Genomic DNA, 19,385 nt, shown 5'->3' on the forward strand with positions numbered 1-19,385 from the left:
AGTTTGGGGAATTTGATGTGTTTTGTTCAATCCTGTATCCCCTGCACCTAGAAGAGTTCCTGACACATAATGGGTGCTCAGTATATATTTGTTGAATAGATGAATAAACTCAAAATGTCCTATCTCTTCTGATTTTAGGGAATAACATCTATCTTAGCATACTGTGCCAAGAACCACTTTGAAATTGTTTTAAAAGTTCTTAAAACATTCCAAGATCGGGAAAAGTTTTTCATGAATCGATGCAAGGTAAAAAGAAGAATTTGCTCCTCCAAAGCCCTTGGTCATTGCAAAGGCATATGACACTGACTGCTTCAGTGAATATCCTTTCTCCGTATTATACTTGCTCCCATCCCCAGGTCTTTATTCCAGGTCAGAACTGTCCGAACCCAGGCCCTGAAGAATGACCAGCTAGGTAACAAGTCTCCTCCACTTTCTGTCACTAATGCTGACCTGGGAGGCCCTAAGGAGCTCTGTGTGTGCCTAGGTTTGTCCCAGCTGCTCAGGCCTCATGGAGAGTTTCCATTGTGTACACTCTGCTTCCCCTAAAGGAGAAGAATTTAATGAGTAAAAATTAATGCAAGCCTTCTCACAGGTACCTCTCTTAACGCCTGATAGATCCACAACACCGTCCTGTGTGTTTAAATTTATATAGGTAAGAGTGTCAGCTTTAGACTAATTGTAATAATCTCAGTCCCATTTCTTAACTCCCTAGTGGCCCACAGAATTAAGAAAAAATATGAGAGAAAAAGAAACTCCTTCAGTCATATTTTTTATGTCTCTCTTTCCTCCTCTTCAGGGTATTTTCTCTGGGAAAAAGAGCCTGACCAAGACTGACGTCATGGTAATCTATGGAGCCGTGGCCCTCCATGCTCCCAAGAGGCAGCTCCTCCCCAGGCTTGATCAAGACATTGTATCCCAAGTCGTTTCTTTATGGCCAGTGCTCTCAGGTAACAACCAACAAGGGCCACCTCGATTTCCAAGGCTGGGGTTCCCAAAACTTGGAGGGACTCAGCTCTTGGAAATCTTCATGCTCAAAGGACACAGACCAAAGGAAAGATAGGGTATGGTATAGTATGTTTGGAGGATGAGAACTTACGGAAAGAGAACATTTTATTATGAAACAGAGTTGAGTGATTTGTTTCTTTCTTAAGACCTTGGGCAGTTCACATCCCACCACTCCCGCATTGCCTTCCTAGACCAGTTGTACCCACCATGATCTCACCCTCATTTAAACTTAAAGCAATGACTCCTGTACTACTTTAGGGCAGCTGGCTTATTACTTCCCTGTAATAGTCTCTGATGAGCTGCTAATGGTAGCTGTTTAACCTTTTATAGGGTAATACTTATAAGCCATCTAAAAGAGTGTCTCACAAATAGAGCCATTTATGTATTTTTAAGTGAATAAAATGCATCACTTGTCAATCTACTCAGTCCACCTCAAGTTGTACTAATTTCCCCCTCCACCATCATCCCAGCCACGCTGACCATCCTTGACACTCCTCAACATGCCAAGGATGCTTCTGCCTCGGAACCACAAAACCGAGTTGGAATTCATCCAATCATTTCCGTCCCCCATAGCACTTTTTGTATCTTTAATAAAATGCTTTCTACAGGTTGTCAGTTCAGCCACTTTGCTGATTAGTACCAAGTTAGCCACCTAAGACCCACCTAGCCATCAAGTTTAAAATATGGCTTCCCAGAGTCATTATCCAGGGAGGTTGCCTCAGTAAGTCTGGGGTGGGGTCTGCCATTTGTATTTTTTAAAGGTTTATGAATGATTCTTATTCACAGCCAGGTTTAGGGGTTTTCGTTGATTACCTGCACATCTGCTTCTCCCATTAGATTGACAGCACCTTGATGTTAGGGATTGTACACTATGTTCCTTTATCTCCTCTTCTGTGTCCTCCACAAACCACCTATTTGATAAAACTGTGCTCTTGACATTTATTCATGTGTGTAGGTGAGAAGAATGGACTCATAGGGAGCTCACAGTATTGCAGATATAGGTACATGCTAGTGGAAGGATGTAGGGCAGTGATCCTCACACCTCAGCTGCACGAGAATTACCTGGAAAGCCTGTTAAAAATGGAGATCCCTAATGAATCAGTCTTCAGGGATGGATCACTGAATCTGTAATTTTAATACCTTCCTCAAAAAGTGATTCTGACATACCCAAAATTTGATAAGCAATGATGAGAACTGCAAACAAAATTTTCAAAGACGTTTTATGTTACATTAATATTTAGTCCATCACTGAGGAAAATCATCACTGAGGAAAATCATGAGGAAAGTCATCACTGAGACAAAGATGTTTCAGATAAAGATCACTGGACACTTTGAGATCAGTTCTGCTATAAGGCAACATTTGCACAAGATAGTACCAGAAAAACCACAGGGATTATGGGGGAAATGGGGTGAGGGGAACAACATTCAAAAAAACCCCATCAATGACACATTAAAAAAAAACGGAATTAAATTTTCAAAAGTAATTTAAAAAACATTTAGGAAATATATAAATACTACCAAGAAATGACGGCACGTTTCCTTGAAAAACACCTGAAGTCAGCTGTGCAATTTATGAGCTACTATGAAATGGTGGTGGGAAAGAGGGTTATCTGAAATCTGACAAACAGCTGTAATGCCAGACTTGAATGAGAGCAGCTCATCACACACAGTAAACGAAGGCAGCTGACGGATATTCGAGGTATGTGCGCAAGTCTTCCTATGCGGCTCAGTTCAACTGTTGTACCTTTTTGCTCTCACGGACAAAACTGTTCATAAGCAAACTCAAAATTCAGAATATGCTAAAAGTATTCCCTCATGTATCAATTTCGTTGAAACAAATTTGCATTTTCAACACAGGCGTTGTCGCAGAACTAACTATATCTCAATTCCAAAGTCAGCTGCCCTATTAACTTTCATTTTATAACTTTTCACCGCTTTTTCTGCCAAGAGCTTTAATAGCCTTTTTCTTACCGAAGTCTGATAGAGCCTCTTTAAAATGAGAAGGCTGAAGCCCAAAGGCTTGACATCTTTATGCTGCTTTCTGTAGTTTAGTCATGATTCACCCAGGGCAAAGAATCTACCAGTGTACAGGGTCTCCCTTTGAAACTGGGGGAGGGAGGCAACAGCTCCCACCAGTTGGAAGGACTCGGCATCCTGCTTCACTGTTGTCCTTCAGGTGATGGGTCGGTCTTTTTGTTGGGATGAGGGAACTCTAACTGCTGCTCTAGTGTCTGCTTCTGCCTTTGATTTTTTTCAGGTTCTGGGCATGGCTGTGATGAACAAGGTATGCAGCATATGTGATATATTTGAATACCTGTGTTTGAGTATAAATATATTTGAATACAAATTATGCTCCCTGGAAGTACAGTAAGCATAAATGTTCTCTTGATTTGATTCCACAGGAAAAGATCCCAAAATATAACTAATTAATCCAGTTCTGAAGCCAGGAACCCTGAACCTAATTTAAGACAGAACAAGGAGCTGTATTTGGTTCTAGGTGGTTTGGAAGTTAGACTGTAAACTAGAACAGTGTTCTTAGAACTGTGGGTTGTAAACCACCAGTAGATCATGAAATCAATTTAATATAGCTAATAGATCAAAACCAGCAAAATGTCTGTAATGAAATAAAAGAGAAATAGAAGAGTACATTGCACATAGCAATAATAAATATCATAAAACTTTTATTTCAGTTATGTATTTTATATATATATATTCACTATATTGTGCATGTAAGTACTGGGTAGAATCGTAAACTGTTTCCTATTTTGATTTCTGATCAAAAATGTTTGAAAGCCACTGCTCTAGAGAAACCTCAGTTTATGATGGGAGCTGGAGGGGCTGGAGATTGACCTTAGTTTCTCAACTTCCCTGCAACTTGGATCCGAGACTAAGGTGGAGATGGCAAAAGGAGCAGAGTGTCACTCCTGTCTGGGCACATATTTCAACCCTATTTGTAGAGCTGGGTGTGGTGCCTAAGACCCTGGCTTGCACTGTGAGTCATTTTGCTTTAGGACATGGATCTGCAGATGAGTTTTATAAGAAGTATCACGGAAACTGGCATTGCTGTCCAAGATGCTGAGGATGAGAAGTTCAAGTTTTCCTACAAGGAGGTGCTGCTGAGTTACATGCTGGTGAGTGTGCAGGGAGGACATGGGCAAAACCCTGAGAAGTTCATTACCAAGAGTGCAGGTAATGGGTAAAACTCGCCGGTCCCGAAGAACAGACCTTGGGCGTATTTCCGCCTGAGGGTGCCCAACGGTCCGATGAGGTTTCCACCTCTTTGTGTCTAGAAACTCCCCTGGTCCTTCCTGAGACAGTTTACCTCCTTGTCTGTGTTGCAGGACTTCATCAGGGATGAGCCCCTGGATTCCTTGGCTAGCCCTGTTCGGTGGAAAGTCTTAATCGCCATCAGATACCTCAGGTAGAGAATTTTTTGTTTGTTCTCATTGAAAAAATATTTCCTCCCCCATATCCTCATTCTGATCAACTGACTTATCGATCGGTGCAGACTCTAGTGCACCGATCAAACATGAACACAGTTCATCAATAGGTTATTTCAAATGGGGGCTTTTTCTCTTTCCAGAGTGACAGAATTGACTGAGAGCCTGATCATTTGTTGACTCACAGGGACTAGCGGAGCTGCTTACAAGAGTCAGATTTATTGATATATAAGGACTGAAACTTCTGTGCAAAAATAATTTATCTTGGCCTGTAGGCAAATTTTAATCGTCCCATTAGAAATATATGAAACCCTTAATCACACCCTAGTTTGGTTAGCAGCAATAAGCCTGAAGAAGATAATAATTTTAAGCACGTTTTTAAAATAATATTTTTCCCCTGCAGTAAAAGAAATAGAAGTTCACTGTTAAAACCTGGAAACTATAGAAAGTTTTTTAAAATGATAAAAATCATCCCAATCCTCCCCCCCTTATTATCAACATTTTGGTATATTTCCAGGTCTTTATTTCTAGTCTTCCATGTTGGTTACAGAGTTGAGATTCTACTCTGCTTATGATTTTTTATCCTGTTTTTTTTTCTCACCTCATCTTACATATTCCAATGTTATTACCAACTCTTCACAGACATCAGTCGTTTTTTATTAATTTTTTTAATTTTTGATTGTGGTAAAGTATACATGTTTATCATCTGAGCCATTTTTAAGTGTACAGTTCAGTGTGTTAAGTACTTTTACATTGTTGTGCAAAGCAATCTCCAGAACTCTTTTCATCTTGCAAAACTGAAGCTCTGTACCCGTTAAACAACTCTTCATTCCCTCCTTCCACCAGCCCTGGCAGCTACCATTCTACTTTCTGTCTCTGTGAATTTTATACTTTAGGTAACTCATGTAAGTGGCATCATACAGTATTTATCTTTTGACACCTGGCTTATTTCCCTTAGAACAATGTCTTCAGGGTCCATCCATGTTGTAGCATGAATCAGAATATCATTCCTTTTTTAAGGCTGAACAATATTCCATTCTATGTGTATACCATATTTTGTTAATCCATTCATCTGTTGGACGTTCATCTGATGGGTGTTTTTCACATTTTGGCTATTGTAAATAACGCTGCTATGAACATGGGTGCACAGATATTTCTTCCAGACCCTGCTTTTAATTATTTGGGGTATGTACCCATAAGTAGGCCTGTTGGATCATATGTCAAGCCTATTTTTATCTTTAGAGTAACCACCATACTGTTTTCTCTGGCAGTGACACTATTTTACATTCCCACCATCAGTGCACAAGGGTTCTAATTTTTCTGTATCCTTGCCATCACTTTGTTATTTTCTGTTTGTTTGTTTTTACAGTAGCCATCCTAATGGGTGTGAGATGGTATCTCATTGTGGCTTTGAGTTGCCGTTCCCTAATGATTAATGACTTCGAGCCTCTTCTCATAGCCTTATTGCCTATTTGTATATCTTCTTTGGAAAAATGTCTGTTCAATCCTCTGTCCATTTTTGGTTCTTTCTTTTTGTTGTTGCTGAGTTGTAGGAGTTATTTATATTTTTATATTCTTTCTATTCTCTATAAGGTTATTAACCCCTTATTAGATATATGATTTGCAAATATCTTCTCTCATTCCATAGGTTGTCTTTTACTCTAAATTGTGTTCTTGATGCACAGAGGTTTTTAATTTTGATGTAGGCCCATTTGTCTATTTGTACTTTCATCATCTGTGCTTTTAGTGTCATATCCAAGAAATCATTTCCAAATCCAATATCATTCCCCTCTGAATGGTCTTGGAACCCTTGTTGGAAATCATCTGACCATATATACTAGAGTTTATTTCTGGGATCTCTACTGTATTCCAGTGGTCTGTATGTCTGTTTATTTATGCCAATACTATACTGGTTTGATTGCTGTGGTCGTGTAATAAGTTTTGAAACCAGGAAGTGTGAGATCTCCAACTTTGTTCTTTTTCAAGATTGTTTTGGCTACTTGGGGTCACTTGAGATTCCACATGAGTTTTAGGATGGATTTTTCTATGTCTTCAAAAAGTGTCACTGGGATTCTGATAGGAACTCCATTAAATATGTAGACTGCTTTGTATGGACATCTTAACAATAATAAATACTCAAATCCAAGGACATGGAATGTCTTTCTCTTTACTTGTGTCTTCTTTAATTTCCTTCAGCAACATTTTGTGGTTTTCAGTGTACAAGTCTTTCACCTTCTTGGTTATTCCTAAGTATTTTATTCTTTCTGATGCTATTGTAAATGGAACTGTTAATTTCTTTTTTTGATGATTCATTGTTTAAGTGTATAAAAATGCAACTGATTTTTGTGTGTTGATTTTGTATTCCGCAACTTTTTTTTTTTGAGGCTGCGTTGGGTCTTTGTTGCTGTGCATGGGCTTTCTCTAGTTGCGTCAAGCGGCGGCTATTCTTTGTTGTGGTATACGGGTTTCTCACTGCGGTGGCTTCTCTTGTTGCGGAAAACGGGCTCTAGGCACGTAGGCTTCAATAGTTGCAGCACGTGGGCTCAGTAGTTGTGGCACTCAGGCCCTAAAGCACAGGCTCAGTAGTTGTGGCACACAGGCTTAGTTGCTCCACGGCATGTGGGATCTTCCCGGACCAGGGCTTGAACCCTTGTCCCCTGCATTGGCAGGAGGATTCTTAACCACTGAGCCACCAGGGAAGTCCCTGTATTCTGCAACTTTGATGAATTTGCTTATTAGTTTTAATATTTTTTGTAGATTCTTTAGGATTGTCTATGTATTAAGATCATGTCATCTGCAGACAGAGATAATTTACTTCACCTTTCCAATCTGGATGCCTTTTATTTATTTTTCTTATCTAATTGCTCTGGCTGGAACTTCCAGTATTATGTTAAATAGAAGTGGCATCTTTGTCTTGTTCCTGATCTTAGAGGGAAAGTTTTCAGTCTTTCACCATTGTGCATGATGTTAGCTGTAGGCTTTTCGTATGTGGCATTTATTATGTTGAGGTAACAAACATCATTTTTAATGGCTGCCTAATATCTTGGTACATAGATATGCCTCATATTGTTACATTTCATTATTAATCAACCTCCTATTGCTACATTTAATTATTTCTTGTTTTTAAAAACTATAAGTAATACTTTGGTGAATACCCTTGTGCAAAAAGTGTTCTCTGAACTTCTAATTATAAAAGTTGACAATTCGTTTCAATAAATATTATTGAGTTGCATCCATGTATCAGACACTGAGCTAGGTTCTAAAAGGACAATGTTGAACAAAATACAGCCTTGCTCTGAAGGAGTTTTAGTCAACTAGGGGAAATAAATGCCAAACACATTCATATAATTTCTCTAAAACTCGATAAGAAGCAAAATAAGGGAAGGCACAAGTTGCCATGTTTACAAAGATGAGGGAGGTTTAAAGAAAGTGCAAATAAATCTTGAAGATCAATTAAGAATTAACCAGGCTCCAGAACAGTATTGTCAAGTAGAAATAAAGTATAATACAAGTTACATATGCCAGTTAAAATTTTCTAGTAGCCACTTTTAAACGTGTAAAAAGAAACAAGTTAAATTAATTTTAATAATTAATTTTAATCTAATATATTCAGTATATTATTTCAAGTATTTAAAATAAAGAAGTAATAAGATAATTTACATGATTTTTATACTAAATCTTCAAAATCCAGTGTGTTTTACAATTACAGCCTATTTTAAATCAAACCAGCCACAACTCAAGTGTTCAACAGCCACATGTTGCTAATGGCTATCCTCACATGGACAGGACACCTGTAGAACTTGCAAACTAATCTCTAATGGCAGAAAGCAAATCAGTGGTTGCCTTGGGCTAGGGAAGAGGAAGAGACGAGCTGCAAAGAAGCATGAGGAAAAACTGGGGGATGATAGCAATGTTCTATATTGATTATAGTGGTGGTTCCATGAGTATGAAACTCATTTGATTGCACACTTTAATGGATGCAGCTGGTTGTGCATAAATTATAGCTCAATAAGTTGAGTTTTTTAAACAGCCAGCCAGACGGTAAGGATGAGAAGATTGTTCAGCATCTATCAACACATTTAACACTTTCAACAGAGTTGTCCCAGCTGTTACTGACTTTTACTCTCCAGTGAGAGAACCAATTTCACCTTTCTCTGACAGTGTCATCATTTTTAACTTCTTTGTTAATTTGGTTGATGACAAGTGGTATTGTATTGTCTTAATTTACACTTATTTAATAACAAATGGAGTTTCTCATGTTTATTGAACATTTACATTTTTCCAAGTTATGTCCAGGTTTGTTTATATCCTCGTAATGTCTATAGTATATGTCAGAAAGAAAGAGAGAGAGAGAGGAAGGAAAGAAAGGAACAAAAGAAGGAAGATTCCATTATCATTTATTCACTTGTGCATTTATAAGAACCTATAGTATGTGTGACATTACATATAACATGAGAGGACATATGAAATTTATAAAACTCACTGCTCCAAACTTAGAATCTCTCTCTCTCTCTCTCTCTATCACACACACACACACGCACACACAGTCAAGTGCTGAAGAAAACAAGTAGATTAATGTTAGATCATATAGTAAAGGGTAAAGTAATGCAAAGCAAGTGATGGTTTGTTTATCACTCTAATAAATTAGACCTGAAGCGTGTGGACTATGCCCACCGCTACAGTCTGGTTCTATGTCCCCAATCTCTCTCTACTTCCATCAACACCTCCCTCAACATCCCAGCCCATCAGAAATGTACCTGACCCCTTCAGCCCCTTCAGACTGGCAGTTCTTGGGAATTCTACTGGGTTATGTTTTGTTTGTCAACATAATATCCACTCCTCCCCGTGGTTCTCGTTTCAGTAAACTGAAACCTCAGCTCTCACTGAATGACCATCTTAATATTCTTGAGGAGAACATTCGGAAGCTGCTGCCCCTTCCACCTCTGGAAAAACTCAAAAATGAGGGCAAGACAGACAAGGACACGGAGCACATTCATGTATGAGGGGGCGAGGCCCGAGGGGAGTGCAGAGTGGAGTAGAATGAATGAACTTGCTCCCCGCGGCCTGACCCTCACACTCACTTTGATTTCAGTTTCTCTACGAACGATCCATGGATGCTCTGGGGAAGCTGCGGAGGACCATGATGTGGGATAACGTGAAAGCAGAGGACTGTCAAGAAATGGTCAACGTGAGTAGGGCCACTGCTCAAACTGACTCCCATAGTCCCTAATCGGTGCTCCAAGGCACCCTCCAAACTCTGCCTCATCCTCGTCACAGGGACTCGTCCAGCCCGACCCACGTGGCCCACCACGTAGGGCCAGTCCACTTAAAAAGGGTTTGTGGGGAGGCCAGCACGCTGTTCCAGAGGAGGCAGAGCGAGAGCGAGAGAACGAGAGCGAATGAATACGAGGATGCTAAGGAAAGACTTTTACTTTTTGACCAACAGCTTCTCCGAATGAGGCTTGTTTCACAAAAAGAGTGGGAAAGGGAAAGAGCCTTCCAGATCACCGCGAAAGTGCTGACAAACAATACTGAGGTAAGGAAGCCCCTAAAATGGATGGATGGCATTGCTTGCTAACAGCAGGGACCCCTGAGGCCACTGGAATCCAAAACTTGTGCGTGACGGATCTCCAGTCCCGGGTGGGGTCTTTCCGGAGAACCACCAGCCAGGTCTGTCCTAACCCAGAGCGTCTTTGCTCGCTTGCTCGCTTACTTGACCACTGCCCTTAAAGTCCAAGAGTCCATTCTATTCTAAGGGCCTGCACGGAAGGAACAAGGGACTTAATATCCAGCGTTGGGACTATCCTGGGACATTGTCAAGCCACCCCGTCACCTTGGGGTCCCCCTTTGTCCCGCAGGCACCAGAGAACTTTAAAATCGGCTCACTCCTCGGCCTCCTGGTTCCTCACTCCTGTGACACCTCCATCCGCCAGGCGGCTGCTAGCTCGGCTATTAGTCTGTTCTGCATAAAAGGTGAGGGAAGGATGTGAAACCCACAGATGCAGAGAAGATACCTGTTTTCTTTTGTTCTCAGCTTTTCTCCTCGTCCATCTCTCTCTCTCCTTCCTCCTCTCTCTTTCTCCTCCCCCAGTTCAGCCATTTCTGAGTTCTGATACCTTAATTATGTCACACAATTTGTCTCTCTTTTAGATCCTTTTTCCTCAGTGGCTCTGCTTTCTGGTTTTTTAAAATAAAGATAACACCACCAGAGCATGATAAAGAGTCATTAAAGCAGGTAAAATGTTTTGAGAGAGTCTGATTTAAATCACACAGCAATTGGGCATATTAGCAAAGCTTTCTCTATCACAGGCTTTCTTCCAGAGGAAATTGCACTATTATTATGGTGCTAAAGTGCCTTTCAGAGTTTCCTAAGAGAGATAACTTTGTGGAGGTTTTTCCAGCTTGCATAGCAGGACCTCTGTCTGCTCTGCCAGGACACGTGAGTAACTGTCAATGTCAGGAAATATAAGGAATTTTAAAACATCAGTCTCAGGCTGAAACCAACACTCAGGGCTTCCTGATTAAATCCAGGTTAAATAAGCAGGTGTTTGGCCGAGCTGGGCCCTGCATCGTATGCACAGTTCTCTGCAGACCAGGTGCAGCCAGGAACACTCAGCCAGGCTGACTGCAGCTCATGCCCACCCTCGGCTCTTCACTCTCTTAGGTACTCGGCAAACATTTCTTGAGTGACTTTTCATGTGTCAGGCACTGTTCTGATGCTGGAAGCACAGAGATATTATAATTCTAAGATTCGCATAAGAAAAGTCTGTTAGGTTTGCTGTGCAAAAGCTTTTGAGCCAAAAGGTGGAATTTGGTTGGGGGCAGAGGGTAGAGTCAGTCAAAAAGGCCAAACTATTCAACAGAGCCCGAATAGGTCTCTTGGGCTATGGGACAGTCAAGGGACAGTCCCTTGGGATATGGGAAGATAATTCATGAAGGGTATATGCTTTTACCAAAGCCAGGAAAAAAAAAATGAATTAAGGAAGTGAGAACTAAAGGACCATTTTAATAAGAGAAGAAATGTGCCAGAGAGGGACCTCACAGGAAGAAAGGAATTAGAATTCTATTATTGTTCTACCCATTCTCCCTTTAGTGTCCTTTATTTTCCTGAAACATGCAAAGTTCAGGTCCTTAAATATTCTTTGTTAACAAGAAATCTCACACTTCATTATTCACGATAACTTTTTTTCTTGGTTGACCAAATAAATATGGTAGAGAGAGAGAAAAACGATGATTTTTTTTTTTTTACTAGATACAAGTAACTAGTGTGATACTAAATTAAATACCCATTTAATACTCATGGGTGTTGTTCAGTCAGTTGTTAAAGCAGATGAGGGATCTGAGGCTAAGAAATTTACCAGTTGCTTGGACAATTGAAAGCAGTGGAGCTGGACTCTGAGCCCAGGTCGTCTGCCCATTGGCTAGGCTGCCTTCCAGAGTGGTTCAGGTGTGCGTTTCCACAATTACTATACTCCATTCAAACAACAAACAGAATATCATTACCATTTAGGTCTGCATTTACAAATTGATATCAACAGTCACTTAACACAGTTGCTGATGTTCCTATTACAATGGTTGCCTTACCATTTCCTCCAAAGTGGCTCAGTGCAGAATGGAGCTCCAACAGACACAGCAGTATAGCAGAGGAGTAAGAGCCTGGGCATTGGTGTCAGACCAGGGTTCAGGTTCCAGCTCTCCTATCTTTACTAACTGCGTGATCCAGCCAAATGGCTTTACACCTCTCTGCCTCAGCTTTCTCAACTGCAAATAACCTCAGATCATCTTTAGGAACAATGAGATCATTACATGCAGAGTATTCAGCATGCTGCTGGCATGCAGAAACTACTCAGTCAGTGTTTGATCTTATGCTCACCATCTAATCAGACAAGCTTCAGTGGGTTTGTTAAAGGCATCCAGCAGCTGAATTAGTGTCACATCAAAAAACAGACAGCTTCTTCAACCCCTATCAGCTCTTTGAACTCCTAGGTCACCCTTTGTTGATTGTAGGCATTCGCCTGGAAGTGGAAAGACTACAGGATTTGCAGGAAGGGCTGCAATGTGATGATGTGCAGGTCCAGATCAAGATTTCCTCCAAAATAGCAAAGGTGAAAGATATGGAGGACTGGCCAAGGGATGTAAGGATGATTCCGGGTTGATTTCCAAACGAGTCAGCTGTGTACACCCCGCCACCCAGGAGGGCAACAGCCTAGCCATTCTAGCTGAATGAAAGACCTTTGTCCACTCATTTATTAACTCTGGGTCCATGTGCACAGGCAACACCTGCTACTGATCATTTCATACTCTGGGAAACCTGGGGAACCAAGTGGCGCTCTCCAGGGTGAGGGAGGCAGTGGGGTGAAATGGAAGGAACAGGACTGTGGGGTCCATCAGACGCACTCCGTGTGCACTGCTTGAAGTGTGTGCCCTGGGTGATCAGTCTCATCTTAAAAAAAAAAAATGCATAACCTCCCTCTCAGAGCTGTTGTGAGGACTGGCCTATCAAGTCATTCATTTATTCATTCGCCTAATATGCCCTGTGCACCTACCACATGCCACACTTTTTTCTAGGCTCTAAGGATAGGAACGCCTGCCCTCATTGAGCTTGCATCCTAGTAGATGGAGCAGCCAGATAAATATGATGTCAGGTAGTGACAACTGAGAAAAATAAAATCAAGGAAGGGAATAAAGAGTACGGGAGGGGTGATCCCCTAGGAAGGCCTCTCTGAAAGGGAGAACCATGAAGACATCTAGAAAAGAACATTCCAGGCAGATGGAAACAGCATGTGCAAAGGCCCTGAGGTGGAGAAAGAAGTGGGTCATGAGATCCAAGAGACAGCCCAGAGCTGACTGAAGTGCCTTCCAGGACTTGTTAAGGATCTTGGCTTTTATTCCAATTGGAATCAAAAGCCAGCAGAGGGTTTTGAACAGAAGAGTCAAGACCACTAGGTACACTGTGGCAGTTGTGAAATGTACGAGGGCACCCTTGTGTGAGGCAGCATCATTCCTAACGTGGACTTTATAGGTTCATATGTGTATTATGGCAGTTATCCACAGAAGGCAGTAAAGGGTCCAACAAACTCAGTCACTGTGACAATAACAGAGAACTCTCTTGAGAACAGGGCACTTTTCCTAATTTGCAAAAGTTCCTTATGGGCTAGTGGTGGTTCTGCGAGGAGGAATGTGATTGGACTTATATTTTCTGAAGGGTCATCGGGCTGCCATGTTGAGACTAAACTATAGGCTGGCAAGACTGAAACTAGTGAGGTTAGTTTGAAGGAAACTGTAAGAATCTACATATGAGATTAGGTGGCCTGGACTAAGGAGGCAGCAGCGGGGATGAGAAGGTGATGAGGACATAGGAGACAAGCCCGTGGGGGACAGGGAGGGAACATATGTCAAATGCCTAAGAAAGTGTCTGATGCATGAGAGGTGCTCGAAAACATGAATTCCCTTTCTTCCTTTCTTCCTAAGCCAATATCCATCCCAATATGAAAAAAAAAAAACATAACTGTTGAGCTTGGACCCAGGCAGGCATTTCGTGTTATACAGAACAGAGGCACGAGTCTAGGCCTTGATCTTGGAGCCATGGTAACTCAGAAACCGGCTGGGATATGCAACTACTCGTGAAAAGGAACTCATTTCCTCCCAAAGATGGTTCTACCAAACATCATCGGGCCATTTAATACTGGAGGAAGTCGGTTGTGAATAGGAATGTTTTCATACCCACAAACTCATAATCATGACCATCTTGCTTGGCTAAAGCCCCAGATAATGCTCCTGGACTTTACTCAAACTTCTAACTTTTCACCTCCCCTGCCTGCCTTTTCATTCATACACACGGAGAGACATATACAACCAAACACTGTGTATAGTTCTTGTTTAGAGACCAAAATTGCAAAGTTTTTCTTTTCTTCACTTTTTATTGACTACTCTTGATCTTGAAACATGCAAAAGCAAAAGACAGCGTTCATAATAATTCACCCTCTGTGTGAAGTCAGAAAGAGAAAAACAAATACCATATGCTAACACATATATATGGAATCTAAAAAAAAACAAAAAGGTTCTGAAGAACCTAGGGGCAGGACAGGAATAAAGACACAGACGTAAAGAATGGACTTAAGGACACGGGGAGGGGGAAGGGTAAGCTGGGATGAAGTGAGAGAGTGGCATGGACATATATACACTACCAAATGTAAAACAGATAGCTAGTGGGAAGCAGCCGCATAGCACAGGGAGATCAGCTCGGTGCTTTGTGACCACCTAGAGGGGTGGGATAGGGAGGGTGGGAGGGAGGGAGACGCAAGAGGGAGGAGATATGGGGTATATGTATATGTATAGCTGCTGATTCACTTTGTTATACAGCAGAAACAAAGCATTGTAAAGCAATTATACTCCAATAAAGATGTTAAAAATAATAATAATAATTCACCCTCTGTGTGGATGCTGTGAGGCACCGGGTATTTAGCACAGCACTTAGTACACAGTGATAGATTTCCTGAATTTTCAAGCCTAGTTATTCTTTGGCAGACACAAGACTTATTTCTATGATACATGAAATGTATGTGAAAGTACTTTACAACATATAAAATGGCATATAAACATTATGCATTATTTTTCCTTTATGGGGTATGATGTAACTTCAGGTTTGGAGAGGAAATTGCCTTGGCAGGCCTGAAATTTAATAAATAATGAAATGATCAAGAGATAACTTCAAGGGAAGTTTACTTAAAGTTGAAAGGTGGTGTCTATGTCCTATTTTAGTATTCTCTCTGGTTTCTATGGCCCATGCTAACTTTGTGGAAATCCCAGTGGTTTCTATTATCCTAAAACCAAGAATAGGTGTCCAGATATGAAGTGAGGTGGCTGATGACATGAGTCTTTCTGGTTCATTCTCGGATTGTCAGTAGACTCATTCCAAGTGAAGAAATGCTCATGTTCCTGGGGGAAACCCTGGACGGTCTGGAGAGCCTCAACCCCACGTGTACAAAGGCATGTGGCATCTGGATGATCACTGCCCTGAAGGAGCAGGGAGCAGCTTTAGAAGATCAGGTGAACCAAGAGCCAATCTGACAACTGAGCAGAATTCTAACACTTCTGAAATGCCAATACCAGAAGTAGGTCGCCACTTCTCAGTTGGTCCTCTGGTGGGCCACAGGCGGGCGTGCGCACGGCCTCAAGAGGCCTCAACAGAGACCCAAGTTGCGTGTGAACAGCCAGGCTCACACTGAGTGCCTGTCTAGGCACTCAATTGCTTCTCTAGTCTGTGATGATAAGAACTTTACAGACTGCCACTCTCTGGTCAGAGGCATGTGGATCATGGAAAACTGGGTTGTGAGGTCTGCAAGGATGAGCATGACCTTGTGAACGAATGCCTTTAAGATGGCCACTGAGGGCCAAGAGAATTTTCTAATCCCACTGTCACTCTGCGAGCTGCTCTTGAACACCCCTTAGGTATTTTCTGGTAAAGAAGGCTGTTATTGGGGAATTGACTAAAAGAAAAGTCTCAGTCCCTCCTACCAACTGGAAAGCAGAGAGAACAGGATTTAAATTCAGGAAGCCTGGTTAAGAGCTCCAAATGGAGATACTCTGTTCTCTCTCTTAAAGTCAGAAACAGAACACCAGCAATTCAGAGATTGAGGAGGAAAAGGATCTTTAACTCAATAAAGGCTTTCCAAGGGGAACAGGAGGAGGAAGTTATGGTCCCCATAGCCCAGAATCAACCACCCTAAATTTAAAATTTTTCCAAAGCATGGCTTTTAGAAATGACCTCTGTGCTAATTACTGTCCAATCAGCTTTTTTCAAAATCATTCATTGAGTACATACTACGTGGCAGGCCCTGGGCCAGTCATGAAAGAATCAAAGGTTAATAGACTTGCAATGTCCATGTATTTGTGTGTTTAGCATAAAAGGGGAAGTTGTTCACACACTAAGTAAAGGCTTACAAGAGGGACCTAAAACTTCTCCAAGAATCATTGAAATGGGACTGTGTGGTATTCATGTTTGCAGGATATTTATGATTAAGGAATTATAATTCTGAGAAAATATTATATTTACCTAAAAGTGTCATCCAAAGTAAGCGGAAAAAATTTCCACTAGAAGCAAATGTTCTTTAGCATGGAGACATGCCCTTGCCCATGTCAAAAGCCAGATGTGTAATATCATTCCCCACTGCACACAGATTAACACCCAAACTCAGAAAGGTGGCCCTCAATGCCCTTTAGCACCTGGCTTCATCTTTCCTATCAAGTTATCTTCCTTTTATCACCTTCGTTCTTTCTTTGCTCCAAACTGGACCATTCTCCTATTCCATAAACCTTTTCCACATTTGCCTCTACCATGCTCTCATGACATTTTTCTATATAGATTTTATGTTTTTACAGCCATCACATTCACAGCAAAATGGAGCTGAAGGTACAGAGTTCCCGTATACCTCCTGCCTCCACACTACCCACATCCCACATCACAGTGGTACATTTGCTACAATCGATGAACGCACATTGACACATCATATAATCACCCAAAAGTCTCAGTTTACGTTAGGGTTTAGTCTTGGTGTTGACAAATGTCTAATGACACGTGTTCACCACTGTAGTATCATAAAGCTTAGTTTCACTGCTCTCTAAACCCTCTGTGCTCTATTCTCATGGTGTCTGATTTTACATCTTTACCTGTGCTCTTCCTTCTGATGAGGATGACCTTCCCCACCATCTCCTCCTTGCCTTTTGGAATTGCTATATATCCTTTGAGACCCAGACCAGATGTCCCTCCACAGTAACCTCAGTTACTTCTGGATTCCCCTATCAGTCCTGTACCTCTTGTACACCATTTGCCATACAGAGCCTTCTGCATAGCCCTTGGGTATATGGCTGATGTCCTTTATGAGACCACCCATTCCTTTTGAGAAAGGGCTACATCTTATTCATCCCTGGTAAATGCCCCACAGTGCCCAACACAGCACTGGCATAATGCAGCCTTTCGCTAAATGTTTGCTAAATTGATTTAAGAATAAATGCCCAATTTATCGATAATCGTCCTGAGCAAGAGATAGGCCATGTGTAGAATCAATTGCTTTTTTAACATTATTTCTAATTCATCAACCACCGCCTACAATATGCTGACCGTACGTGACCTAAGCCATCCAGGTAGAGGAAAACTGGCAACTCAGTGTTTGATTTGGCTTTTTCTTTTTAGCTGTTGGAGATCTTGGGCATAATTTACCATCACATGCCGGTCCTCAGACAAAAGGAGGAAAGTTTTCAGTTTATGTTGGAAGCCATCTCCCAAATAGCCAGCTTTCACACGGATGCAGTTGTTGCCAACCTTTTACAGAAGCCTCTGCCCTTTGACAGGTAGATTCTAACTGAGTTGGTCCCTTTTCCTAGGGAAGGCCACTCTGTAAGGTATTGGGGAAGAATCTGTGGTTTGAGAGAAAGATAGCAAACAAAAGTTGAAAACACCTCACCTGAATAATTTCAAAAATGGTGTTTGAATCACAGGTAATGGTTTTCCAAGTATTTTTCAAATATATGTCCTCATTGGATGATGAGAGTTTTAGGAGAGTGTGTGTGTGTGTGTGTGTGTGTGTGTGTGTGTGTGTGTGTGTGTGTGTGTGTTTATTTAATAGGAATAAGTGAGTATTAGAAAGTGAATACTTCTTCCCTTTCTGGTTGCCTAACATGAATCTATATGAGAGGTTTCTGTCTTGATGGACATTAGCAAACCTCAGCAACCCAAGGCCAGAATGCTAGATTGTTAAATAAAACATCCTTATTATCCCAGGCATGCTGGCATGTCCATCCGTCCTTGCAACTGTGATTAGTCATAATGTGGTTTTAGAGTGGATCAGATGAAAAAGCTCACATCCCAAGGAGTAGAGCCTTATCGGCTTCCTGCTGTGCTTCCCTAGTGACACAAAGACACCGTGGAAGGCTCTGGCTGAGAACCCAGCCTCCAGTGGCAAACTCTTGCGAGCCTTAAGAGACAAACTGGAGAATGAGTTAGAAGATGACCTCCCGGGGACAGAGGCGATCTCCGTGAGTTGGACAACCTGCCACCTGCCCGGGATGCCGCCCCACTCCATCCCACCTGGCACTGGGTGATGTAGCATTAATCGCACTTCTTCCCCTCTCATACCCCGGGTTTAAATCAATTCCAGTTTATATTGGACAAATATGGCAGTGATTTTGTCTGCAGCTGATCATGTTCAGAAGGAAATTTCTCATCAGCCCAAAGAAAATCTGTGTCTCTGTATTTCCAAATTAGTCTTCAAGATATCCACTTGTTATTGAAAGACCCCAATACTGGTGCCCCCTGGAGTTTGGAGTCGCCCCACATGGTAGCCCTGAGAGAGAAACACAGCAGGAGTTAAGAAGTTTCCAGACAAATAAATCCTCCCTTTTCTATGTGCTTTTACCGCAAGTGTGGTCAAACTGGAAAGCAATCCTTTGTAGAGAAAACAAACTGGAAGATCAGCCCTGCCTGACCACAGGGTCCTTTCTCCCCTCAGGTGGCCTGTGCAATTTGTGAAGTGGTGTCGACAGGCACCCCTGTCGCAGGCCTGTACCCAAAGCTGTTCGCCCTTTTCCTGAAGCTGGTCAGCTGCACACTGGGCCAGAAGATGCCCACGTCGACCCTAACCCGCCGCCGGCGGGTGATGCAGCAAGGGGAGCGGCAGATCGCAGACCCCTGCAGGTAAACAGCCAGGCGGAGAGGGACTTCCAGAGCAGTCCTGACCCGACTCCAGAAGGGGCTGGCATGGCCTCAACTACCCGTGAAGAAACAAGGCCCCTCCATCCTTGAGCCTCGTAGCTCTTCTTCCCTGGGTACCCGGCATAGTTGCCCAGAACGGTCATACAACGAATAAGCAGTTATGTCCTCTTCCCTAGAGGGCCCAATCCGCTTCCTTTGTTTTCTTTCATTGAGACCTTTCAAGGAAAGTT

At 41.9% G+C, this 19,385-nt stretch overlaps 1 protein-coding gene across 1 annotated transcript in view; it reads left to right on the top strand.

The window, feature by feature from the left end:
• Positions 1–19,385, top strand: part of MROH2B (maestro heat like repeat family member 2B) — a 61,738-nt gene that overhangs the window by 30,216 nt on the left and 12,137 nt on the right. The window contains 15 exon segments of the mRNA XM_049707879.1: positions 139–246; positions 797–930; positions 932–947; positions 3,263–3,289; positions 4,017–4,136; positions 4,347–4,426; positions 9,307–9,442; positions 9,538–9,633; positions 9,892–9,981; positions 10,304–10,418; positions 12,453–12,549; positions 15,341–15,494; positions 17,638–17,795; positions 18,353–18,479; positions 18,953–19,137. Coding sequence (XP_049563836.1) covers positions 139–246; positions 797–930; positions 932–947; positions 3,263–3,289; positions 4,017–4,136; positions 4,347–4,426; positions 9,307–9,442; positions 9,538–9,633; positions 9,892–9,981; positions 10,304–10,418; positions 12,453–12,549; positions 15,341–15,494; positions 17,638–17,795; positions 18,353–18,479; positions 18,953–19,137 — 1,643 coding nt within the window.

The sequence above is a fragment of the Orcinus orca genome, chromosome 3 (assembly GCF_937001465.1).
Source record: "Orcinus orca chromosome 3, mOrcOrc1.1, whole genome shotgun sequence".
Classification (NCBI taxonomy): Eukaryota; Metazoa; Chordata; class Mammalia; order Artiodactyla; family Delphinidae; genus Orcinus; species Orcinus orca.